This window comes from Lissotriton vulgaris, chromosome 4_1, assembly GCF_964263255.1.
Source record: "Lissotriton vulgaris chromosome 4_1, aLisVul1.2, whole genome shotgun sequence".
Lineage (NCBI taxonomy): Eukaryota > Metazoa > Chordata > Amphibia > Caudata > Salamandridae > Lissotriton > Lissotriton vulgaris.
The window spans coordinates 543,587,866-543,614,895 of NC_141691.1; the positions used below are offsets into that span (position 1 = coordinate 543,587,866).

Below are 27,030 nucleotides of genomic sequence, written 5' to 3' on the forward strand. Positions count from 1 at the left end.
GGGAATGAAAGAAGACAGAATTAAGATTTCAATGCCAAATCCTAAATTAAAATAGTCTACCCTTTCCCTCACCACCACAATGTAGTCATTCTAATTACTGTAAATACGTTTTTATGAAATACAGTATTTTTTAGGTCATCGTTTTGTCAGTAAAAAGTGGTCGTATGCACTAGGCAGGGTGGACTGTTTGAGGCGGCAGGGATCAGCTTCCTGGCAAGAGAGAGAAAATTCCGCAGAAGACAAGGGCTTTGTAAACATATGAGGAAAATAACATTAAACTAATTCCTATTGGGTGATTGGCGGGCAAGATGGCCGCTGACCGGCCATAGGGAGCAGTTGCATACTTCCCCTCTCCCTAAATGAATGAGGATGCTGTAATATGCTGTGCACTCCTACCTGGCTGCGGCGCTTATTGAAGTGGCCATTGAAGGTGGAAACCCGACAGCTTCCTCACCGAGTAATCTCTTTGGTGACCAGGGCGGCGAAAGCCCATTTCTTCCTGAGATCACGCTTTTTCACATCTACAATGGCGCCGAGCGGGCCAAAGGTGCAGAAAGAACAGAAGGAATCCTCTGCCACTAATGGCTCTGTGGTTCAGACTCCTCCATCTGCTCCCAACCTGCGAGCGGCGGCACAGGCACGAAGGCAGGCCGCTAAGAATGCGGGAGCTCTTGAAGACACAGGTGAACATATTGTCGGAGATAGAAACAAGGATAAAGAAAGCGTTGTAAAAAGAGGGGGTAAGACTCGGCAGAACGAACCCAAGAAAACAACTCTCCGTCAACATACCTTGTTTGAATCTTTCCCTGTAACCCCAACGAGCCTTGAGGCATTCAATGCTGGAAGCACTCTCCATGCGGATGAGACCGATCCCAGGAACGCAGGTAGAGAAGATGAGCCGAGTGATGAACACGCGGATGATCCACGTAACGCGCGGCTCAAGCAGGCACCTAGAGGTGAGGAAGAGCATACGCAACAGATAGTGGAGAGCCGTGCGGGCGCCGAGCATGAGAGAGCTGCCCAGCCTGCGATCCAGCTCGGGATCCAGACAGTTCCTGGGGCGGAATTACACACATTAAAGGTATCAAGACGACCAGGACTACTAGCAGTACCAGGTGTGGGGTCAGAGCAGCAGCTACGAGTATGATAGCTCAAGCGACGGGGGGATCTCACTCCATGGCACTGAACAGGGTAGTGTGCCGGGATCTTTGGTAAATATTATAGAAGGGAAAAAAGCAGTAAAGACATTCTTACTGATCCTTTTGCTGAGGGAATAGGTCAAGGGCCATTTACTACAGGGTTCCTAGTAGCCCCATCAACATCACTTACTGCTACTGGGCCGACTGCCCCTAAGCATAGTATTATTTCCTCCCGACTCAGTCCCAGGTTCTCCCAATGATTATTGTTTTTTTCCCTGAATGACAATTCAGGGTCATCGTTATCAAGTGGGGAGAGTTACACTGGAGACTCGGACTCTGAGCTTTCAGAAGTCGAAAGCACCTCAGCCCAGAGAGCTTCGGCTATTCAGAGGGCAAAGCGTCAGAAAAATAGACGCCGCTCCAAGCAGAAGGACGCAGGGAGCCCATCACAGACAGAGTCAGTTAAAAAATTGGACTGGGGTTACTCTGCTACCTCTCAGCTGTACCAGGAGGAGGGGCGTAACCCTCCACACACCCTGCCATGGACTTGTTGTACACCACCTTGAAACAGATGGAGGGGGAGGCAACGTCAGAAAGCCGAAGGGCCAAGCAGGCAAATAAAAAAATACAGGGGTCATTATGGAAAGTGAATAAGCTCTAAGCAGGCATGGCAGGCAGAGTTACCCAGGTGGAGGAAAGGACGGGTAAACTGGAGAACAAAGTTTCTAAATGGCAGGAATTCAAGATGGCACAAGAAAAAATTGCGAAGGATGGACAATGGAAGCTCGAAGATTTCGAGAATCGTCAAAGACGAAATTACATCAGACTGCTGGGCTTGGCGGAGGGGGCAGAGGGGCAGGATGTCCTGGCATTTGTCATCACCTTACTGAGAAGGGCTTTTCCTGAAATAACAGCATGGAATTGGGAGAACGAAGTGCAGTGCCCTCATCTGTTCCTTTTGACCCAGAGGAGAGGATGCGTGGCATCCCAGGCTGATACACCCAGGGCCCATACTTGTCTATGTAGGGAATTATCTTCTCAGGCAGGAGGTTATGGACAAAGCGAAGCCCGAGGCCAGGCGATCCTACAACAGCACAACATTTTTTGCTTGTCCAGACTTCTGCCCGCCACAGTGGAGAGGAGATGGTGGCTTAGCCAGTTGATATCTGCCTTTCAGAAACTGGGGCGTGAGGCCTTCCTGTTATTACCATTGCCTCTTAAGGTGTTGGCGAATGGTCAAGTTAGGATGTTCTTCTCGGAAATAAAACCCAAGCATACTTGACTGAGTTAAAAGAAACAAGGGAGCAAAGGGCCACTAGCGCCGCATTAAGATAATTGACCCTGCAGCCATGGGGATGCAGTAATATATTCAACATCGAAAGCACTGTAACAGCACACGTTTATTAGATTAGGACACACGGAGGGGGGGCGCACAACTTCTTACGGGCTCATAGCTGTCACACATAGGTCAGGATTGACCTATTTGCCTATAAGGGGGGGTGGGGCTCTGAGGTAGGGGGCTGGGGGGAGCGGGGTGGGCTTCGGGTACAGGGCACAACACTCACCGGCACTGTTTGGAACATATGTATAGCACATGTTGGAGTATGCAATATAAATTGACTCTGGAAATGGATCTTCGCGGATTAGAAGACGCCAAAGGAAAACTGATCTTTTTTTTTCTGGCTAATTGGCTAGGACAGGCACCAGATGTATTTTAATGTCAACACGTGTAGTTACGCTTAATGTGTGCAGCCTGAATGATCGCCTCAAGAGGCAACGAGTATCTGCAATATTGAGATCTATGCGACCTGACTTTGTGTGCCTGCAGGAAACTCACATTGAAGGAGCCAAGGGATTCTTATTAGAACAGTTAGGGTTTCATCTGCTTGCCCATTCCAAACAGGGGGTTAAAACTAGAGGGGTGGCTATTTTGTCTAGTCTTAAAGATGTGGTAGTGAGGTAAAAACTTGTGGACCTGTGGGGGAGATGGGTTTTAATAGAATGCATGATTAATAGGGACTGGGTTACCATGGGGTCAATATATGGCTCTACTGAGGACGACCCAGAGATGTTTGCGTCTTAAATTTAGAGTTAGCTACATGGGCTCCACGTGTTATTCTTTGTGGGGACTTTAATATTAACAGGGTAGGTGTTTTAGGGTTGGACTCTATCGAAGATATCAGGGACGGAAGAAGAGAATGTGCTGTGCAATACTGAGTCTAGCAAAGAATTATGCAGTAGTAGATGTATGGGCAAAGTTAAAACCTGGTGACTCTGGGATTAGCTATTGCTCGGCTCCCCATAGGGTCTCTGTTAGATTAGACTATTTCTTTGTTTTGAACTGTTTATCAAATTCGCACATTGAAAAACTGCCTCCGATCATCTGACCACAACCCCCTGTTTTTTTTCTTGGATACACGAAGGGAAGTCAGGAAGGAGTGCTTGTGGACTTTTGAACGGGGTTTATTGAATTTGAATTTGAATTTTAAAATATTTATAGAGCGCACTTATACCAGAATCGGTTTCATGGCGCTAGATGGCAGAAAACCAGTGGGTGCGGGGGAAGGGTTATAAAGCTACAGATCTGGAGAACAAGAATGTTTTAAGATGTTTGCGAAATTCCAGGTAGGAAGATGACGACCTGAGAGTAAATGGAAGTGAGTTCCAGAAGGAAGGAGCCAGCACTGCAAATCTGGCCCCACCGGACTTCTGTTTTCTGAAACGAGGGACTGACAGAAAAGCCAAATGAGTGGAACGGAGTTCTCGGGAAGGAAGGTAAGGGGAAATGGCTTCACACAGGAAGACGGGAGCGGTCCCTGATCTGGCCTGGTAGGTGATACACCCAAGCTTAAAAAGGGCCCTCTCCCTCACTGGGAGCCAATGGAGAGATTGCAACAGAGGGGTCGTATGGTTGAACCTGGGGAGACCGTAGATCAGGCGGGCCGCCTGATTCTGAATCTGTTGAAGCCGGCGGAGCAGATAAGCCGGCGCACCATTGTAGATGACGTTCCCATAGTCAAGGCGCGAAAGCACCATGGCCATGAGGATGAGCTTGAGTGCAGCAGTTGAGAAGAAGCGGGCAACCCTTCGAATAATCCGCAGAGAGAAAAAACAAGCAGATACAACTGCATTGATCTGCGTATGAAGGGTAAGCATGGGATTAATGAAAATACCCAAGGTTTTAACCTTGGAAACAGGAAGAGGAGAAGGGCCAAGGGCAGAGGGCCAGAAGGAAGGAGACCAGGGACTGCAACCACCCCCCGTCAGGACCAACTCTGTCTTGTCCGGGTTCAGTTTGAGGTGGTTGCAGTTCATCCACCCTTGGATAAAAAGCATAACCTTCTGGAAATTAGAAGCCGAGGAAGGAGAAGAGGAAAGGTTGAAAACAAGTTGGAGGTCGTCGGCGTAGTTAAACACCGAGACCTCCATCTGCTGTAAAGTAAAAATGAGAGGTGAAATGTATAGATTGAAAAGCAAAGGGGACAGGGAAGAGCCTTGGGGAACTCCACAAGTCACCCTCCTGGGAGGAGCGGTGAAATTGGCAAGCTGGACAGCCTGTTCCCTGTCCATCAAAAAGGAACGGAGCCAAGCATAGGCCGAGCCCCCAATGCCCGCCGCCACGACACGGGACAACAAGATGTCATGGTCCACCGTGTCGAACGCGGCGGACAGGTCTAACAGGACTAGAGCCTGTGGCCGGCCAATATCGATCCCCTCTCTTAATTGATCCATCACCGACACGACTACCTTCTCGGTAGAGTGCAGCGGGCGAAAGCCCGCTTGGCGGGCGGCCAAGCAGCCTGTGGATTCCACAAAGGAGCTCAGGGACCTGGTGATATGAGCCTCTGAGACCTTTGCGAGGTATGGGAGGAGAGAGATCGGGCGGTAATTGGCAGGCGCAGAGGGATCGATGCCAGGCTTTTTCAAAATAGGAATGATGACTGCTGATTTGTGGGCAAGGGGAACAATGCCCGAGTTGAGGGAATGATTGATAAAAGTAAGTGGTGGAGAATAGCAGTTAGAAAAGAGCTCTTTTAGGACAAAAGCAGGACCAATGTCCCGAGGGGAACCTGATTTGATCCGAGCTAGAAGAGGAAGCAGAGAGTCTCGGGTGAGGGGAGGAAACTGAGTGAAGGAAAGGGGAGGGAGGGGTGGAGGGATAGCAGAGGGTACCGTGGGTGGGGGAGGAATGTTGGCCCTAATGAGGGCAATCTTCTCAAAGAAAAAAGAGTTAAGGGAGTTACAAAGTGTTTGGGACGGGGGAATTTTTGAGACCGCCCTGTCGGAGGCCGCCAACTCATGAATGGTGTTGAATATCTCTTTCGATTGGTTTTCTGCAGCCAAGATTCTGCCAGAGAAATACTCCGTTTTGGCTTTTAGAATGTCGCGTTTGTAATCTTTTAGGGACAAGCAGTAATTAGCCTTAAGGAGAGGGCAGTAAGTGCGCCGCCAGGCGCGTTCCGCTCTGCGGGTCGCAAGTTTTTTCTTTTCCCCCTGAGGGCGGGAGTAAACCATCGGTTGGCCCCATGGGCACGCTTGACAGTCACTCTCTTAAGGGGAACGATGGAATTACACGCCTTTAGCAGCCAGTTGTTAATGGCTGAGAGCTGGGAGGGAGGAGATAAATCATTAAGCTCCGGGCTAGTAGCCTCTAGGGAGGAGCAGACCGCCGGGAGGGCCGCCTTATCCCACTTTCTGGCCCAGATGTTTTTGGGCAGAGGGGGTTTAGGTGGTCGTCCGAGGTTGGCTGCGAAGGAAATGAGGGAATGGTCTGACCAACAACAAGGGGAAATGATTGGAGGGCCCATAGGGATATTAAGGGACCAAATTTGGTCAAGTTGATGACCTTTGATATGGGTGGCCGAACTCAGCTGAGGGAGGAAGTTTAGGCTGGTGAGCAGAGCCGTGAACTCCTTAGATCTCATATCTTCAGCTGGGTCATTCGGCCAATAATTTAAGTCTCCCAATAGAAGGATGGCAGAGTTGTTTACCACAAGGGTGGCCAGAAGATCCTCTAGAGCGGGTAGGAAACCAGGGGTAGACTGGGGCGGGCGATATAAAAGAACATTGAAGGATGATAACTACGTTCAGCACATGAAAGAGTGGAATAAAAGCTTCTGGGAAATTAATAGGGGTACTACCACCTCAGGAATCGCTTGGGATGCCTTTAAGGGTGAGTCACAAAGCTTTAGTTTGTTTAGACAGAAGCAGGAGAGGTTACGGATTGCAGAACTAACCAGGGAGCTTGTAGATGCTGAGGAGGACTTGGCTGGATGCACGGCCTAAGGTGCGCCGCTCAACCAGGCACATATCAAGCTTTCGAGAGCGAAGGCTGAGGCAGAGTAGAATATTTCCTGTAAGGCGGCTGCCACGTATTGAGCAAAAAGGGAACTGTGTTATGAACTCAGCGAGCGCGTGGGTCATACTTTAGCAGTACGGGCTAGGCAGAAAGCAGCTATAGGCGAAGTAAAAGAGATCACAGATAGTTCTGGCCAACCTATTAAGGATTCTGAGGCGATTCGTGAAGTCTTCAGTTTTATGCCACACTTTATGATGAGGCTCAACTGAATGATTCTTCTGAGATCCAGTCATATCTTAGGGATATTCTCACCTCATGCCTTTCTCACGAGAACAAGGAAATCCTAGATGCACCCTTGGAGGCAGAAGAGATTATGGCAGACTTATGAAGCCTGCCATCTGGTAAAGCAGCAGGCCCAGATCAGATCCTTATTGAATTTTTTTAAGTCTTCCGGGATGTCATTAGTCTGGATCTGATTGTTACGATACAGCAGGCTCAACTAGGGATATCTGTTGCAGGTACCTGGGCAGGAGCGGATATTGGTATTATTTTAAAGAAAGGGAAGCCACCTACAGAGCCAGGGTCCTACGGACTAGTAACACTGATGAACTCAGATGTAAAGATTTTTTCTAAGGAACTAGCAGCCAGGCTATCATGGGTAATTCATAAGCTGGTTAGCATAAATCAGCATGGTTTCGTCCCAGGAAGGGGCACGATGCAGCATACTCGTAAAGTTATTACTTTATTCAATGCCAAGGGAGTTCCAGGAGACCCGATGGCAGTTATGCTACTAGATGCAGAGAAAGCATTTGAACGGGTCTCCTAGGAATTTCTTTGGTTAACTTTAAGATGATCTGGCTCCGGAGAGAGCTTTATTAAAGCAATTCAGGCACTATATATAGCCCCTACAGCTCGAGTTCGCGTGAATGCCGGATACACAATGCATTAAGGGAGGTACGAGACAGGGCTGCTTGTGTTCACTACTCTTCTTTGCTTTGTTTATAGGTCCTTTGGTCCGCAAAATGGAGGTGAATGATTGGATTCCTCCTATAGAGACACAGTCGACAATGTAAGATTCTGGCGTATGCCGATGATGTGGCGGTTATCACCCCAGCACCCATAGAGGCTATGTGAGGTGGAGTTGGAAGCTGCACGTTTTGGCCAGGTTTCTGTATAGGCTTTGAATAGATCCAAGACGCAGAATATCAAGAATAAGCGCACAGATTGTCTGGATCCTCGTGTGGTGCAATTGGGAGTCTATCTGGGCGTTAATATCTCTGCGTACTTGGATAAGTTGGTGGAGACAAACATAGAGCCGATAATTAATAAAGCTACTGAATGGGTGGGTTTGAAGATAGATGAATCACAGGCATTTGCTGAAGTTTTTCCCTAGCAAAACAGTTTACACCTCTCATATAATTTCCTAGTGCAATTGCAATATCTGATTTTTCATTTCTATCAGTAATACAATGGCATGAGCTTGTGACCTTATTCCGTATTTTACAAATAGTGGCCGTAAAAACAGTTTTCTCACCTTTAGGACCATAAGGCAATCTAACAGTATGTGCAGTATTTCACTGCATATGCACTGGTCAGCAGTCGTAAAGTGTGCAGAGTCCTAAGGCCAACACAAAGAATCAGCAAAACAGGAGGTAAGCAGGCTAAAGGTTTGGGGGAATACCACCCTAAGGATTACAGGTGTAATATTTGTCCCTCCCAGCTGAAACTGGGAGCTATGGCGTTCTTGTCATTAAGGCGTAAAAACTTCAAAAGGCCATCAGCTTTGGCATGGTCTACCCTTGGTCTGTATTCTACCTTGATGTCCACACCCTGTAGAGAAATGAACCACCTCTACAGTTTTGGATTCTTGCCCTTCACTTGCACAAGCCACCTGAGGTGCTGGTGGTCAGTCTGAATCAGGAAGTGAGTACTAAACTTCTTCAGTGCCCAGACCATAGCAAAAGCATATTTTTCTATAGCACTCCACCTTTGTTCCCTGGGGAGTAGCCTCCTGGAGATGAAAGTTACAGGTTTGTCTAGGCCCTCTTCATTTAGCTGTGAAAGTATTGTCCCAATGCCATGTTCTGAGGCATATCTGGGAATGAGAAACTTGAGGAGAAGTTAGGGGCCCTGAGCACAGAAGATGTGCATATGACCTGCTTAAGAGGGTCCCATGCTTTTTAGCATGCCTCTGTCCAAATCACATTTCTGGGCTGCTTTTTAGACTTTAGCTCTGTCAAGGGTGCAACAATGGTGCCATATCCCTTACCAGACCTACTGTAGTATGCAGTGAGGACCAAGAATGCCCTGGCCTAAGACTGTGTTTTAGGGGGCTCCCAGGCTATGAAAGTCTGAATGGGCTGCACCTTACCCATTCCCACCAGGTGTCCCAACTATACCACAGGCTCCTGCCCTATTTGTCACTTGCTGGCCTTGGTAGTGAGGCCTGCCTATTGCAGAGCCTGAAGCACTTCCCGGAGGTGAAAGAGTTGTTCCTTCAAGCTGCTACTGTGAATAGCTATGGCATTCAGATAGGCAGCTGAGAAGGCCTCCATATCAGCAAGGACCTGTTTCACCAACCTCTGAAAGGTGGCAGGGACATTTTTGTAGCCCAAAGGACATCACCCTAAATTGGTAAGGGCCATCTGGAGTGGACAAGGCTCACCTCTCTATGACTCCATCTGTTAGGGTGATCCCTGATGTTAGGTCTAAGGTTCTTAAGTACTGGGCAACTCTTAATCAGTCAATCAGCTCATCAGCCTAGGAGATGGGCTGAGTATCTTTCTTTGTTACTGAGCGTAGTCCTCTATAATCCACATAGAACCTGAGTTTAGGTGCGGTGCCCAGTGGAGCAGCTTTTGGTACCAGAAGCACCTGACTGGACATGGGGCTAGTGGATGGATCTATGACCCCCCACTTCCAGAATTTTAGAGATTTCACTCTTAATGCTGGTCCTCACCTTACAGACAACCTGTAAGACTTATTCTTGACAGGGAGGCTGTATCCTGTGTCCACATCATGGGTACACAGGTGGGTAGTCCCAGGGATGAGGTGAGCCAGATAGGCATTCTGCCCTAAAACTTGGTGCAGTGGAGTTGCTAGACATTTGGGCATCTGTTCATATGCCACTCAACAGTGGCCGCATTGAATGGCAGGGGTGCTGTCAGTTGCTACGCCAAGAAGGCAGGTAAAAACGAGGGATTCGGCCACCCCCAAAACTCATGCTTCCTTTGGAAAACCACACTCATCCCCTTGCTACACCATTAACTTGGTGGCATCCCTCTGCTGTTTGGAAATCAGACTGAGAGAAAGGATTACTCCTTCCACAGACCCATCTTTCTCTTTGGAGTCCAAGATGTCAGGGAGAGGTTCATTCTCCTCATCCTCTTTTCCATCTGTCACCAACAGCATGGTGAGCTCAGACCTCTCAAAGTTGAGATTGAGGTGGTTGACATGTAGCACCCTGTTGAAGTGCCTAGGGGTTTTAAGATCCACCAGGTAGGTGGCCTCACAATTCCTCTCAATCTCCTCATAGGGCCCAGTCCAACGGTCCTGGAGGGCCCTGTACTCCACCTGTTTCATCACCCACACTTTGTGCCCAGGAGTCAATTCCACAGTGATGCAATTGAAACCTTCGGTCATAACACTGCTACATGATATCCTGGCTGGATTCTAAGTTGTATGCAGCCTGCTTCCACAACTTCGCCATCTGACTACTGAAGGCAGGTAGGTGGCTTCACCCTTCCTCTCAATCTCCTCATAGGGGCCAGTCCCATGGTCCTGGAGGTCACTGGGCTCCACCGGTTCCATCTACAACACTTTCTGCCTAGGATTAAGTTCCACAGTGATAGAACATAGCTCTTTGCTCATACCACTGCTTCATGACATTCTGGATGGCTTCTAAGTTGTTGGAAGCTTGCTTCCACAACTTCGCCATTTTGCTTCTGAAGACCAGCATGTAGCTCACTATATACTGGGGAATCTTCCTGGGAGCTTGCTCACATCCTTCTTACACCAAACTCTTAGACCTCTGACAGGGTGTCCTTACAGAAGCTCAAAGAGGCTAAAGCCCACTCCCTTCTGTGTTACTTCGCTCTAAGCAAATAACAGGCATGGCATGAAGATGTCCCACTTACTCAACGCCTCAGGCAGGCCTCTAATCATGCCTTTCAGGGACTTGTTGAATCTCTCAACAAGCCCATATGTTTGTAGGTGTCAAGAAGTTGAAAATGTATAGGTTACTCCACACTCCTTACACTTTGACCGCATGTAAGCAGGCATGAAGTTTGTGCCTCGTCAGACACCACTTTTTGGGGGAACACTTGGGTAAAAATGCTTATCAGGGCCTTTGCCACTGCAGGTGCTTTTGTGGTCCTTAGAGGGTTTGCCTCTAGGTACCTAATGGCATGATCCTCCAGGATAATTCTGTTGCCAGAAGGAGTCTGGGATCCATAGGCCCAACAATGTCGATGTCCACCCTGAAAAGTTGTGCCAATGACGGGCAAGGGATTAAGGGGGGGAGTTGAGCATCTGCCCAGACTTCCCACTGACCTAGCAGGTTACACAAGTCCTTAAGAATGCATCTGAAGAAGTTTTCATCCTAGGCCAATAAAAGTGGGGGACAGACCTTGTTTTGGCCCAGGTGTTCTGCCAGGGGAGGTTTGTGAACCAGCTCCAATAGGAAAGTCCTGTTGTATGGAGGGACCTTAAGGGCTCTTGATGTCCCATGCACAGGAGCCTTAGGCTAACTTATAGGGGTTTCCCCTCCCAATAAATGTGATGACTCCCAGAGGCATCACCTGCTGCTTGGGCTTTAGCCTCTTGCCTCATGTCATCAAGGATTGGGGACTCCCTCTGTGCCCTGCAGAACTGCTCATTGGTGGGTCCTCCTTCCACTTGTTATCCAGCAAGCTGATCCAGTGACTCCTTGGATCTGAGGCACTGAGTGTAGTTCACCGCCCGAGGTCTTCCCGTGCAGAGCGGTCACCTATGGGAAGTGATTCGCCTACTGTCCTGCAGCAAAATGAAAACTCTAGTGGCCATTCCGTATCAAGGAGTCCCCCCAAGTGATCCTTTGATTCCTGGGAGCTGAAACGCCGAGCGTTATTCACTGCCCATAGCCTCCCTGTGGTGAGCCCCTGCCTTCGGAGAGTTATTCGCCCACTGTTCTGCGATTAGAAGCTTGTTTGGGGTATGCCATATCCAGCATAGTTTCAGAGGCCTGTCCCCACCGTAATATACGTTTTACCCCATAGGTTCTTTAATACCCCGGCACTAGTTGCATTTCCCTTTCGCCCATGTCCTGATGAGGCCTGACTCAGTGGATGAAAATGCATTGATTTTCTGAATTGGAGGAGTCAGACCATTTGAAAGCAATACGCAGGACACCCGGATGCACACTTTTTGGACTAGCAATCCTCCATTGTGTGTACTGGACTACTTCCTGTACGGATTGCTTACACATTTTTACTTGCAATCGACTTTTGAATGTATGGGTTGGAAGGAACTTTAATTTTTGATGTTGGCTGTGTTTATTTTTGTATGTATTTTTTAAGAAGAGATAAAGAATCCTTCTGCAAATTCACTTGTGGTTGGTTTGTAGATGTTAAATATAGGAAAAGCTATTTAATTGGGACTAAGTACTTATACATAAGGATTCATTTACTGTTTTTCCTACATACAATTTGTTCTTTATTCATTCCCACACATCAGTCTTGTTGATCCTTATATGTTGTTGCCCAGTTGGGGGGGGGGTGGGGGGGGCGAACCCCCTCTTGTTTGTGGCTATCCAGCAAGCTCAGGCAGATCACCAAGGGGAGCAACGCCCTCCTCATTAGCCTCTGGGGCCGTCACTGCAGGTGCCCCATCCACTTCACTAGGGATATATTCAGGGGCTGGCTTCCCAAGCCCTCTCCCTTTCCTCCTTCTTAGCAGTTGGCTGTGCCATTTTCTCAGACCAGCAGGCCTTTCAGGTCCACAGTCAAGCAGAGTGTCAGTCCCTGCTGCAGCACAGCAGTTCTTCTGACAGAGTCAAGTTGTAGGTCCAGAAGTGTCTGATTCGGTGGAGTCGGAGATCCAATACTTTACCCAAAATGTGCCTTTAAGTTGGGGATGACTCCAAAAAGTGGTCAGCCTAGCTCCATGCTATTTGTGGACTGTAATCAGTCCTTTATGTGGGATCAGACCACAATCTATACAGTTGTGAGGATCAGCCCCTCCTTCCCTTTCTGCCTAGGATGAGCCTAGGATGAGCCATCTTTTCACTTTCATGCCCTCAGGTCAGGGTGGGCCTTAGCGCGCCCATAGTGCCGAGGTTTAGCTGATTGGTCCTGAAGAATGCCAGGCAATTAACACCACGATGGTAGAAACATGTTGACCCCACTATATGGAAATAGCTGAACAATATATTCAGATTAATTTCCTTCACCTTGTTTTTAATTTGTCTGATTCGCCACTTAATAAAGTTATTTTGGACACAATCTAGACACTTTTAAATCACTTCACCACATATTCACAACAAACCAGCTCTGCAGTAATCTGGCGTAGCAGCACACTGGGGAGGCACTCAGCCTCTCCCGGTAGGGCCCAATGATGAAGCATGCCACCAACCAGGTTGGTGAGTGAGGGCTTTTTTAAAATCTAATAAGATTTTCCAGGCTCAACTCTTTTCCCTGCTAAAATGATTTAGTGACACTCTTTTGTTGTTTAAATTACTTTACCAGGGGGACTGAGAGTGTCTCCAGTACACTTACCCGCTCTCTAACTTGCAATAAAAAGGAGTCACTAAAAACTAAATAAACATTGCAGCAGCATGCCAAGGTAAGACTTATTGGCTTTGCCAAAGCACATTTAAGGATTGGGGTTAATGTAAAAATCAGAATTACTTTTCTCTTTAAGTCAAATGTTTCTCAAAAGGAGGATAAAATACTTAAGTTCTGTTGTCATTCTATAATTTTAGAGATACTACGACAAGAATAAACTGGAGAATAGTTCTACATATGTTGTTAAAATGCCTCAAGGTTTTAGGCTAATGGTCTCTACCTACTTGTAGACCAAGTGCTGCCTAGTTCATGTAAAAAGTTAAAAAAAAACCATTATCTTTGAAGGAGATGGCATGAATAAGCTGATCGCTCTACCGCCAATGTCTTGGAGAAAGACTTTTGTGAAGGGTCTGAAATGGTTTTGACAGGCACTAGTAATGTGGAGCATTATGCTGAAAATAGTGCTCTTTTTTCAGTGAAAAAAGAACAGAGAGGCAGTGATCCACTCTTTAATGGGCGATCAATAACCTATTTTGTCACCCATATTATGCCTAGGAGTAGATGCCAAAAGAGAAAGAAAATGGGTTATTACTTGGGGCAGGTGCGAGTACTTCCCAGGTAATGAGTCCGTACCCCTGTCAAGTTAAACACAAGGCTTCAATAAAACCTGAGCCCAACCCCTGGTAGCTATGGCACAGAATAAATAGGGTTAATTTAGGAAAGGTTTGTGAAGTTTATAGCAGTACGAAAACAATTTAAAATTCAAATCAAAACCCATAAGAAATCCCACAACCAATTTGCAATGAAACCAGCAATATTTATTAGGAAAAATGGCACATAGCTAAGCACATTTCCAATAAGTAGAACCAGAGACATGTTTTTTAAAATGTTAATAAACAAACAGCTAAAAAAGTATGAACCATCATGCTTAAGGCCTCATTACAATGGCAAAGAGGCTGCCACCAACAGCCATAGAAGCGGTCCCACCGCTGAATTGAGATTCAGCAGTCGAAGGCATCAGTTGTTGGGACTTACTGCTGCTTTTCCGATGGGCAGAGCTGTACCTTTATCCCTACAATAGAGGTGTGCCTTCCCAGGCACTGCCAAAGGGATTACGATGCCCATTTCCCTCAGCCTGTACATGGTAGTCCGACCGCCATGAACAGGCAGACGTAAATGGACTGTGGGGGTCCCTAGCAGGGTCTGTCCCCTGATGGCCTCCACTACGGGGTTTGGGAGAACATGTGGTGCAACCACAAACATTCATGGAATCTGTGCCAGGCCCCTCATAGTGTCTGGACACTGTGCATGGATGTTTAAAAAAACCTATTTCTAGTGTGACTTCTATTGCTGCCCTTTTCTGGGCTGATGGACAAGCCACAATAGAAAATTGCATGTTCCCAACTGCTTGTGCGGCAGTCAGATCGTAATTTGACTGGTGGAACTGCCAACTACTTGCCGGTCGGTATCCATCCCACAATGATGAAGGTCAGATGCTTGCCCAACCACCATCTTAGTCTCTTTCTTGAATATTTCCAGTGGCACAAACCTGGAATCTGTAGCTTTAGCAGGGGATACTGAATTTAGGACCAGATGTAGGACACCAAATACCGGTCGGTAACTGCAGATTTCCACAGTTACCGACTGGTATTTGGTTTTAGATATGTAGGGGGCCTTAACATCTACAGAATCGGTAAATTTACCGATTCGGTAAAATACTGAATCTGTAAATTTACCGAATCTGTAAATCTAGATGTAGGTGGCACTGAAAACAGTGCCACAGGCCCTTAGGAATTTGTTATTTACCACAACATAATATTTTGTGGTAAATAACGAATTCTAGTGTACATGCACATCTGTGCATGTACACCTGTGCCATGTGGCACACAGACATGCCCTAAGGGCATGTATGTGTGTCACTTGGCACAAAAGCCAGAATCAGGGGTGCAACAGGGTGTCAAATTGACACCCTGTCCCCCTTGACAATTCAGTAATTTTACCGAATCGGTATTTACCGATTCGGTAATTGACATTGATTCCTATGGGCCTCAAGGCCCATAGGAATCAATGGCAATTATCGAATCGGTAAATACTGATTCGGTAATTACTGAATCATACCGATTCGGTAAAAATGACCGAATTATTTACTACATCTCATTTACCGAATGAGGTAAAATTCTGTATTCTAAAGTCGGTAAATGAGATTTACCTACATCGGGCCCAAAGATACCTGAGCTGTGAGGATCCACTGAGTTCTTCTTTCAGGTGGCAAAAATATCAAGGAAGGACCAACTTGATTTTCTTGCACATGAGGTCACACATTGTATGTATAACCTGGGGTCATTAGTCCCAGTCCTCCGGAAATCCCAACTTTTGGAATTTTTTGGTGTAGCTACTTGTAAGTCTCCCAGAATGTCAGGGTCAGTATCTAGACTCTGGGATCCACTCCAGCAGAGGCCAGTAGCACAGTCCAATCATGGTCCCCTTCCCACGGGGCAACGGGTCACTACAGGAAAAGGTTCCTAGCAGCTTTTTGTGTCCCTGGAGCCACACAACATCAGTCAACTCACCCTTGGAGTCCACTTCTGAGACCTTGGTCCAAGTGGCAACATATCCAGATCTTTGTCTAACCACAGTTCACAGACAGCAGATCCAGGCAACTTATGTTCTTCCACAAGTCCAGATGTGTTCTGAAGAGCTAGGGTGGAGGTGCTGCTTTTGTTGTTTTCGCTAGCCAATTGCATGGGGTTGACTCTGGGACAATCTCTAACCAATGGCTAAAAAGTTCCCAAGGCTAACCCCTCTCTCTTTTTCAGCACATAATGTTTGCACCACTGTGATCGGTCTCCCAGTCTAGTACAACATTTCCAGAAAAATCTAGCATAGGAGTACTTTTCTGACCAAGGAGCAGGGTTGTGGCACACCCAAGGGTGTATCTAGATTAATGAGCTATCCTTTCTACTCAACCAATCCAAACTGATTTTGTGACAAACTCCCTCACCCCTCTGACTAGTGCCAGGATGGCTCAGGTGTATCCTGTGATCAAAATCATCTCTCCTCCAGGCGCCACATCACTAAACTGGACAGAAACAGGTTCCCCCTAGTCCTTTTCAAGTTATAGTTGTCCCTATACCTTGCTCAACTCCTGTTCTTGGGAAAAGCTGAGTCACATACCTTCCCCAGGTCATTGATTCTGCACTGACAACAGTATATCACACTGCATCAAAGGTAAGCATTGACAGGCCAGCTGCAGGCAGGCTATTGCTAATTAGTGCAAACACAACAAAATGATGGACGCAGTGGGAGTGCTGAAACTTTTCAACAATTCACCCCAGTCAAGAGATATTGGTTGAATCTGTTGTTCCTTTGCTCACTTTGCAGTTTGGACCTAGTCATATGCAAATTAGTCTTCACCCTGCTCCTCATGGGAACAATCCAGGTCCTCCCTGGGCTAGAAACAAGCATCCTGGGGCCAGTTACTAGTTATCACCCCTCATCAAACAGGCTAAATTGAAAACAGTGGCACAGCGAACAAGGGACCCACGTCTGGGAATACTCATGGCCACTTAGAGGGAACATAGCAAACACAACAAGATGATTGACCAAGTTCTGAAACTTTTCAACCACTCACCCCCAGTGAAGAGATCCAGCTTGAATCTTTTGTTCTTTTGCTTACTATTCTTCCCTAGTTTGGACCCAGCCATATGCAAATCAGTCTTGAACCTGCTCCTCATGGGAAATGTCCAGCCCGAACTTCCTCTCTGGACTGGAAACAAGCATCCTGGTATCAGTTTTGGGGTATCACCTCTCATTGTTGACTGGGGGTGAATGGTTGAAAAGTTTCAGGGTCAAGACTGATTTGCATATGACTGAGTCCAAACTTGAATGGCATGGTGAGCAAAATGAACAATGGATTGAGGCCCAGATCTCCATACTGGGTGTGAACGTTTGACAATCTTCAGCATTTTGCCCGTCATCTTTTTGTGTTGCTATTGCTAATCAGGCCCTGCAACTTATGGAAGGAAAAGTATAACTTTCTAACCAGTACTGTTCCTGCATATACATACAAAATGAACTTCACCACTTTACTGGACTTTTAATAAATATTTAAAAAAGAGTGCGGAAATTAATTTGGTAGCTTTTTCCTGGACAAATGTAAAACAATAGTACTTTAATTTTACTTTATCCTACTTATGAAACAAACCACAGCACAATACACTGAAAATAGCGTTTGGTAGCTAATCACTGTAGGAAGATGCCAACGTTCAATTCTTACATGTTGCACTTTTAAACACTGGACACCTTATCCTGTGACTACAACGGCAACATTGAAGCGAACTACTTAACCCCTTCGCTGCTGGGGTAATTCCCCCACAGTGCGGGGGGGGGCCCACGGAGCGCATGAAGAGGCCAGCTCGCCATGAGTCACAGTAGAGCTGTGCTCATGACGAGCTGGGCTCATCACGACTCTGCCCACTGATTAATTTGCCCTTCACAACCGGGGACTCAATCGCGTTTGGGCGGACCGCCGCAGTTATGACGAACTGGGCTCGTCATGAGCACAGCTCCACTGTGACCCATGACGAGCTGGGATCGTCATGAGCAAGGAAGAGGTTAATGTTTAAAAGTAGGATTCCCTCCTGCACCCCGCTCGGTAGTGGGAGTACCGGCCGGGCGGTGACGTGGGGAGGGGGAGGGGCAGGGTGGGGGTTAGTAATGTATGGATTACGGAGTTAAACAGGTAAGTAAACATAAAAAAATAAAACGAATTTCGTTGCATGCACTGCATCACCAAATGCAATGAAGTGCGTGCAACGAAATACGTTTATTTATGTTTGTTTACTTACCTGTTAAACTCCGTAATCCATACATTACTACCCCCCACCCTGCCCCTCACCACGTCACCGCCCGGCCGGTACTCCCACTACCGGCCGGTGCTGCCCTCCTGTCAAAAATGGTTGTTTGAAGGTTGCAGCAGTCTGGCAACAGGTGTTCAGCACCCATGCACTGAGGACTTGATATCTGTAGCCCATTTTGTAGAATTCAAAGCCCTGCAATACCTACTAGCAAATAATGGCGGTGACCACACAAAATATGCTTTTTCTAACAGGGAGGTTTCCAAGAAGTATTCGATTTTGAAGAAACACACTGCGGATAAGTTTACACTTTAGGAAGACCAGGCTGCCCATAGCATGCTGACAATCATCTATTTCATTGACTTTTTAAAACCAGAGACTCAACATAAGTGCAATGTTTGAATTGTTAAAAATGTTTAGAACTTCCAATTTTAGAAAGTAATTGTGAAGAAATAAGTTTTAATTCTAGAAGCGACAGATTATATTTGTTACCATGGGAGGCACGACATTAAGAAGTTTGAATAAACTGGTCATACACACGACATATCAGTGGTCTTCAAAGGGGACGACATTGCTAGGTGAAGGGTATTTGCAACAGGTGTCAGTTTTCCTATCACGCCTGTATGCCAACAGTGATGTGTAAGTTTACAGTCTTTGTGCATTGTCGAAGATGTAATGCTGAATAGAAGGGTATACGGCTGGAAAGGTACCCAGAGTGCAGAACTCCAGAATGACATTGGAATTCACGATGGCTGAGTTTCATATGCTGTAGAAGAACTAATAGGGGAATTGAAGATTAAAGATTGTCAGGAACTGACAGAAACCATTGTCGTTAATAAGCTTTCTCACAAGGATTTGCCCCAGAAGAATTTTTAATTTTTTTATTTTTTTATTTTTGGTAAACCTTTATTGATACACAAAGCAGTTACAATCACGGGCAGCAAATCAGTAAAAGCCATAAGTACTCAGCAGTCCGCCTCCCAATTGCCCCATTGCAGCTCAGGATAATGACTGTACCATATAGGTACCAGGATGAAAGAGGTTTCTTTTTTTTTTTAAGGTGTAGGGAAAACCAGGATCGGACGCCGTACAATCGAACAATCATTATATCAAGGGCTGTCAGTAATCAGGATCTTCGCAGCAGGACTAATAAAGGCAGAGCGTTGACACTAATGCGTAGTAAACAGGATAGACAATGAACAGTACAGTTCGCACGCCAATGCAGTACATGCCTGCTGCATCTTAAGTCTGTTTCAAGAAACAACACCCCTCGTAATTCGGACCAGAGAAACGTACGGTAAACAACCTATCGCTTGGTTCCAAAGAAGAAGGGGAAAGAACGAGGAGTAAAGGCAAAGCCAAGAATAACAAGTGAGAACAAAGGGGCCCTAGAAACGAAAAAAGAAAAAAGAAAACAGTGATACCCCTCCCCGAACCCCCCACCCTGCATCCCTGCCTATGGCTACGGCCTCCCCCTCAGCAGCGTGCCTGTCGCCCGTTATAGAACCCGAAATGTAGAAGAAAGCGGAAGAGAGCTATAGCTCGACTTAAGTTAAAAATCTAGAGGAGAGAAAAAGGAAAAAAAGAAAGGAAGAAAACGGAGGAGGAAACCAGGACAGACCCCAGCCCTTGCCCGCCCCCCTCTCCCCACCACAGAAGATACCCACTCCAAACGGAAAGCCGGAATGCAATACAGTACACGTATTATGAGTGGGTTCAGTCTTTGCCAGTCTGCCGTTAGCGCCATCATGACATAGGTAAAAAGTCCCGCATCGGACCGCACTGAAAGTAGCATTACAATACTCAACCCAGGCCCGCCCGGTCCAAATCACGATTGCAACCCAGTCTCCACGTTACAGGTGTAGGTGAATCAGAGTACCAGACTGAGAAGAGGATGTCTTCCAAAGGCACGATAGTACACAGTGATGTTGCTCGAAGGACGTAGCTATCCAACTGTCTAGGGGCCATCAGGGAGCGTGAGAGATGGTGCTCACTCCTCAACATCAGTCCAGAACAAAGGGAAAAAGGGCTTGTCATAGCACCATCGCTACCCGCCGCTGTCGAGCAGTTAGTCATTAGAACCGGGTAATGCTCCCATAAATGACACCATCGTCAGATATTCGGCATCCGCTGTGATTGCTGGACAACACACCGCGCCACTATCCCTCTGTCGAGCGTGGGCCCATAGGACGTCACCATCTAGTCCCGAGACCACCAAGTCCCGGGGGCACCCATGAAGCGACTGCCAACAATCAACATGGCACACAACATCCAGTAATCCGCATATTAGGGCAGAAGTCGCTCCACCTGGATGACCCCACGCACAACAGCATCCAGGTCTCTCCCCACGGTCTCCATCTGGTTTTGTCGTGCGAGTTGCAAGTAAGCAATGGCCGCCATGCCATCCTCCAGCTGAAGGTTCTCCATCTTTCCCCCAGTAGCGGCAGTCATCGCATCCAGCGAGGCTCCAGCGCACCAGGCCAATCCGCTCCAGGTGTCCGATCGCGCCATTTTCGTGGCCCCAGCCGAGTAGTAAAGGATCGGTATCGGTCCCCTCAGGTGCAATTGCGTGCAAGGCGCTCCCACACGGAGCATACCCCACTAGGCGGAGAGTGTCCCGGGGTCGCTTATCAATTAGGGGGCAAACAGTCCCAGCAAGGGTATTGGGAGACACTCACCGCCATCGGGATCGATATAATCTGCACAGGGCGCACACCCACAGAATGACCAGCTGGGGGGGGGGGGTCGTTGCTTCAATATTCAGGGGAGAGCAGCAAATCGAATCTCAACATTGCTGTGGCGCTGCGTAAAAATCGCCGTCAAAATCAGGTAAGTCCGGGTCGCCATCCTCCCAGACCGGCACGTCCGGCACGCACCCTGCCATTGTTGTTGTGTTAGGGGCCGGGCAGTTCAGTACCCCAGACCCCGGCTTCAGGCAGGGGCGGGCTGCAAACTTCGAGACGGCACATCTCCGGCAAGGAAGCCGCCAGAGCACTCGGGCGCGCATGGATCTGCGCCGCTTCATCTCCGCCGCACAGGAGCATAATAGAGGCGCTGGCTAGGGAGCTAGATGTGGTGGCAGGAGACCGCGGCCGGCGGAGCCGGGAGCCCGAGCGGCCATCTTGGTCCACGACCTGGATCCTCCCCTAGATAGTGCCCCAGAAGAATTTTACGTGGACAATCTGTATGTATGCACGAAAAAGTGTTGCTCACTGCTTGTGGTAATATATTAGAAAATATACGCTAAACATACTTTTGCCCATTTTAATGAAGCACAGTTAAATATTAGCTTAGAGTCCAGTTACATAATATGGTGCCTGAGAATATATTCACCAGCTGCATAATATTATGCACAGATTTTCGGAGCACTCTGAAAGTGTCTTCCCAACACTTACAAAAAGCCTCATCTCTGGGTTACTTGAACATCAACCACGCATTGTGCAGCACCACGCTCTTGCAATACTCCCAGTCATTCTTGTCTGTTTCGCCCTAACCTAATGTATGGAGGGGTACCCTGATCCCTAGGTGAGGAACCAGCTAACCTCGCTAAAGCAAGTTGATTCTCTGCTGATGCAGGAGGGCATGTAGCGCCCCCCCCCCCCATCAATAACAACGCCTTATATCAAAGCCCGTATCACACGCTGAAGTACATGCTACCAATAAGGAAAGCTGAAGCCAGGGTTTTAAGTAGGGCGGATCCCTCTGGGTCTCAGACCCCGCGCAGTAGTTACAAATTGACTTTGAAACAGGTCCCTACCAGGTCCTATAATGATGTCCTTAACTTTAAAGGCAAAAAAACATGAATCAAGTTCTCAACAATAGCTGTAAAAACCATCACAGTATGCCATTTCCCTGAGGTGTTTCCTGCTTATCATTTCGCTTAAAGTTGAATTTCCTAAGATTTTTTTTTATGGGGTTTTGTACAAGTTGTGAAATAAACCCAGCCTGAGCTGCCAGGCAAGTCTGCCCTGTGCCAGAACACAAGCAACCCAGGACCGGTTTCACCCATAAAAGGGCTCATCAGCCGGGTATAGCTTGGTTCCACTGGCACTATGTGCAGAGGACCCACATCTTGGCATACCTGTTATACTCAGAAATATGGAAAAAGGTGATTGGCCTGAATTAATCTCAGCTCCTTATAATTACCTCCTAGTCCATTGTTCTGTATACAACAATTGAGTGGCCATTGTGGAGAAGTGTGGCTCACTGGTTAGAGGAGGCAGACCTGGAAGCAGAGGTCAGCCCGGGACCAGGGTTCAATTCCCGGCTCTGCGGTGTCTTGAGTCCTAAAATGTCCATGGGCTTGACAATTCTCGCTCTGGTGCCTACTCGATTCATGGGTTCACACTCTGCGACTCTGGGCAATAGCTTGCTTAATCTCCACAACGGCCCCTTCCGGCGGGATGCCTGGCTTTCACCTTGCGGATACCCTGCCGGGGTTATGTCACAGGGGAATACCAGGAGGGGTTCCCTAAGCAAGCGCTTAGAAACCGCTCAGTGATTTGCGCTATATAAATTCCTGTATATTTACATTTACATTTACACATTGTGTGTGGAGGAATTGAATGAAGGAGATGCAAGAAAGTGTTTAGAGTGGGAGCGAGTGAAAAGAGGGTGATTACGAGTAAGGGTGGGCGGCCAGCTACGCTCCGTGCACGGAGTGTGCGTAGTGCTGCCTACTCCGCATTTTGCGGAGCGGGCGTAGCCAGGCGGCACTACGCACGCTCCGCAGACGGAGCGTAGCTGGCCGCCACCCGCCTCCCTCCCGCCCTCCCTAAATACTTTCAATTAAAGGAGTCAAATAATTATAACGCACTTACCTTGCCCGCCGCGTCCCCGGGGCTCGCTATCTTCCGTCTTCCGTCTTCTTTACTAATGCGCATGCGCGGCGGCCGCGCATGCGCATTTTCTCGTGAGAAATGCGCATGCGCGGCCGCCCGCGCATGCGCATTAGTAAAGAAGACGGAAGACGGAAGGAAGATAGCGAGCCCCGGGGACGCGGCGGGCAGCGGCGGGCAAGGTAAGTGCGTTTTAATTATTTGACTCCTTTAATTGAAAGTATTTAGGGAGGGCGGGTGGCGGGGCTGGCGGCCAGTGGTGTTTGCGTAGTGGGGCTACGCGGAGTGCGGAGGTGGGCGTAGTTTCTCGCCCACTTCGCGTGGCTCCGCGAAGCCCCACTCCGCCAACTCCGCCCAGGGTTAATTAAGAGCAGAGATGAGGTGTGTGATATGTAGATGGGAGATGTTAGAAATATGTTGGGCGAAAAAGGCTGTCCATTTCTAACAAATAGAACATACAGAGGGAAGTGCTGTGAAGGAGAGAGTGTGAGTTAATTAGACAATCTGAAAACCACTACTGCTTCCAAAGACATGAGCAATATTTATTTTCAAGTCTCATATTTTTAGAATTGAAATGTTTATTTCTCACAGCGAAATTGACATCCGATACTGCTACAGATATTGCTACTGCTTACCCTTGGTAAAGCCAGTAGGTTTGACTTGCTTTAGACCAATGTCCATTGTTGTGTGGTGTACCTGTATGTAATAGTAAACAATTTGGAGAAGCACCAAGAGAATGGTCAGGTGTCACACTGAAAGAAACACAGGTTTTTATTCTACCTGTTTTATTCCTGGAAACGCATTGTGCTTGTTGCTGTGGAGGCAGGTATGCTCTACTTATGTTTGCTTTGTTCGCCCTAAGTCATCTCTTTGTGTTTGCTCTGCTCTACTTGTGTGCCAGTGAGGCATATTGGAATATATGAGATTCCCCGATCCCTGCCGTGAACCAGTAGGTATGTCACCAGACCCGGAATACATTGCAATACTTTCAATGTACATTTAAATGAGGAATAACTTGAGGAAAAAGTTCTTCTGCTGACTTTCCCTATCTTCTAATGCAAAGTTTTCACACAGGGGTATGAGTTTCCTGCAAAATAGTATGACCACTCAATTTTAATGTTGTGAACTACAAAAAACGTATAAATTTGTAGTAATCTGTTTACCCTACATTTTTTTCAGATTTCATCCTCTGTAACTGAGGGCCTGACCCAGACCTTTTATTCCATAAAGATTTGCATTAACTCAGATTCGTTAAAAAATTACCTCTAAATGAATGTAGATGAAGTAGTAGAGGTAAAGCCTAGAATACTGAAACCTATAGTGCTATTCGCTATTAACAGCCCTTGCCTTTCGCAGGAGTTTTGTTGAGTCTGGTTCTCCTCGGATAACTTGTATAATTTAAGCTCCAACATTTCTGCCTTACTTGGGGTCATTTTGGTAATCCTCCATCTGTGCCTGCCTAAAATATGTCTGTTCTTACATGCCCGGTATTGTAAACTCACACTCTCTGGCACAAAGGCTCAAATGCATTTCTTTCATATCACAGCTTCTCAGGTTCCATTGCAAAGCCCTCAAAATGTCAAGGAGTAATCCTCCTTGTTTTCGATGTGATGTAAGACGCCATCACAGGCCTCCAAGGAGAACTCCATAAAAGGACCATTCTAAATATGTGATCCGCTCGCTCACGTGTTGTGGCAAAGTGAATAGTTCAATCTGACATGCTTTTAAATGTAATTATTTCTATGCCCTTTATTTCTGGAATATGCATTCATGTACCCTTATATCTAAAAGTATAACAGTGTGTTTGGGTTTTAAACATACCCTTTTCTGCCCTCTGCTACGGTTGGTGGTGGCATGAATACCCTTTGGATGCATAATGGGTACATTTAAGAAATCATTTGCGTTCCTTTTACAATCTAATTCATGTTTTCGTTTTTATCACTATGGGTTACATAAATCCTTACATTGTCATGCCGCAAATATCGCTCTCATTTCTGAACACATACCCAGCAGACAATGACTGAGTGATGAAACAAGCATCGAATCAGTGCAGTGACAACGTCAGGGGATGATAAAAAACACTCAATCGTCATAAAATGGAAGACAGAAAGATGCACGTGAAATGGAGAACAGTGTATCGATAACATTATGCACGCAATCGTTTAATTAGTAATGTTAACTCGCATTAACTAAGTTGAATTCAAGTGCACAAATTAATCAAATTATATTTTTTAGTCACATCTCTATCCACAAACATGAATGAATGCTCGAAAATTGATTTGTTTACTCATAATTTTGAACAATTATGGCGTAGTATTATATCTGAGCAAATCTCCTAATAAGCAAGAGATTGTTCCTGGGTCGTGGGCAGAAACAATCTTGCAAGATGTCGGCTATTCACTAACTGTGGGGCCGATTCACAGAACTAATCTGAGACAAAATCCTAAAGTTACTATTTTTGGTATTCACAGAAGGCATTTAGTAGTAGTAAAGTTAGGATTTTGTCTTAAGTTTGACTTAAGACAGACTTTAGACAAAATCCTAACTTTACTACTACTAAATGCCTTCTGTGAATACCAAAAGTAGTAAGTTTAGGATTATGTCTCAGATTACTTCTATGAATCGGGCCCTTTGCCACCAAGTATACGGTTGGAGATTTACTTTTGTCAAGTACAAAAGTAAATTCTTATCCATGGTTTGTGTAGGACGGGTGCACACCGAATGCCAGCTTTGATGCAGACGAACTGTTTTCTTTCTAGAGAAGAACTAAAAGAAAACCATTTTTTTAAAACTCAAATGCACTTTGGAGCACATTTTGCATATGTGAAAATATACAGTTGCTTTAAGAGACTTCACGTTTGACTTGAAAGGCGTAATCATTCAAGAAATACTACTAGCAATTGTAGGTTATTCCGGCGTCCCTACAATACTTTCGGGGTTTTTGTGAATTTCAAAATAATTAGAAAATTACTCCAAATGTGGGTGCAAGTATCTGAGAGTAAATTTGAAATTGTTCACTTTTAAATTGTGCCAATATTTATTTCTAGTCGCAAAGCAAATTATAGTATGCAAAATCGTCTTTAAACAATATTTGTTTTGCACTTATATTACAGGTGTAACTTGTTGAATTATGTGTTTTATGAGTACTGGCAATGTCCTAATTGAAGGTATTACTGCTCATGGTGGAAAGATGGTTAAAAAAATGTGTTAAAACTCACAAAACTAGGCCATATTTCTAATGGTCATCCCAGATCAAATTAGTGCTTCAGCATATGAACTCTCTCATGATCACGTAAGATATGCCTTTGCGTGTTTGCCCTGCATCATTTGTTTAATCTTTTCTTGTTGGTTCCTTAGGAACTCGGAAAGCAGTGAGGCTTCTGGAGACCTGGATGCATCTCAGGTGTCTATTGATTCAGCTCAGCTTGTAGATGGGAAAGATCAGTACTCACATTTCTCCATCATAGACCTCTGTGCCCGGGCAAAGTCTAATCAGCAAGAGATGAGCTCTGAAATGCTGCTACACGGAAGTAAGCCCCTGGACTGTTTCCAACACTTCCTGGATGGGCATGGAAATGGAGCAGCCTCACCACAGCCAACCGCAGGCAAGTGAGGCAAATGTGCAGGACATGCATGTAAACTCTCATTTGTGTATAATGTTGGCTTCATACAGGGGTGGGAACATTTATACTGCTTGTGCACAGTTGTATGAAAATTAAAATGCCAGTTATGACGAATAGCCACAGTGTTTCCCTTCTGTTGTCTGTCAGGGAGCCCCCAACTTGCTTCAGAGGTTCCGTTGGCCTCTTTGGTTTCTCCAAATGGGGGCGCATAACTTCAGGTTGCAGACACCCTCGATTTAGTCTTACTTCGCCAATCTTCGGGGTTACACCCTAAAACTGGCTCTTCTACTCAAGGTCTGTGCCCTGAGACTGAACATGTGCCTGGAAGTCCAGGAATTTACTGGGTGGGTACACAGTCTCCCTCAAGGATGACACACACTAGTCTTGTTGTGAGGGATTTGTCTGGTGCAAGTCTCCTTTCCCCTGTTTCTGAGGCAGGGCAGGCAGAACCTCCAGGACTGAAGTGGTCTCCTCCGGGTCAGTTCAAGGGTGATCTCTCAAAAAAGGGTAGCCT

General features: G+C 46.6%; 1 protein-coding gene across 1 annotated transcript in view; it reads left to right on the forward strand.

Annotated features, from left to right (window-relative positions):
* Nucleotides 1-27,030, forward strand: part of LOC147722214 (rho GTPase-activating protein 6-like) — a 787,911-nt gene that overhangs the window by 709,758 nt on the left and 51,123 nt on the right. Inside the window, exon 12 of the mRNA XM_086964682.1 lies at nucleotides 26,251-26,498. Within this exon, the coding sequence (XP_086820808.1) occupies nucleotides 26,251-26,498 (248 nt within the window). The remainder of the gene's footprint in view (nucleotides 1-26,250; nucleotides 26,499-27,030) is intronic.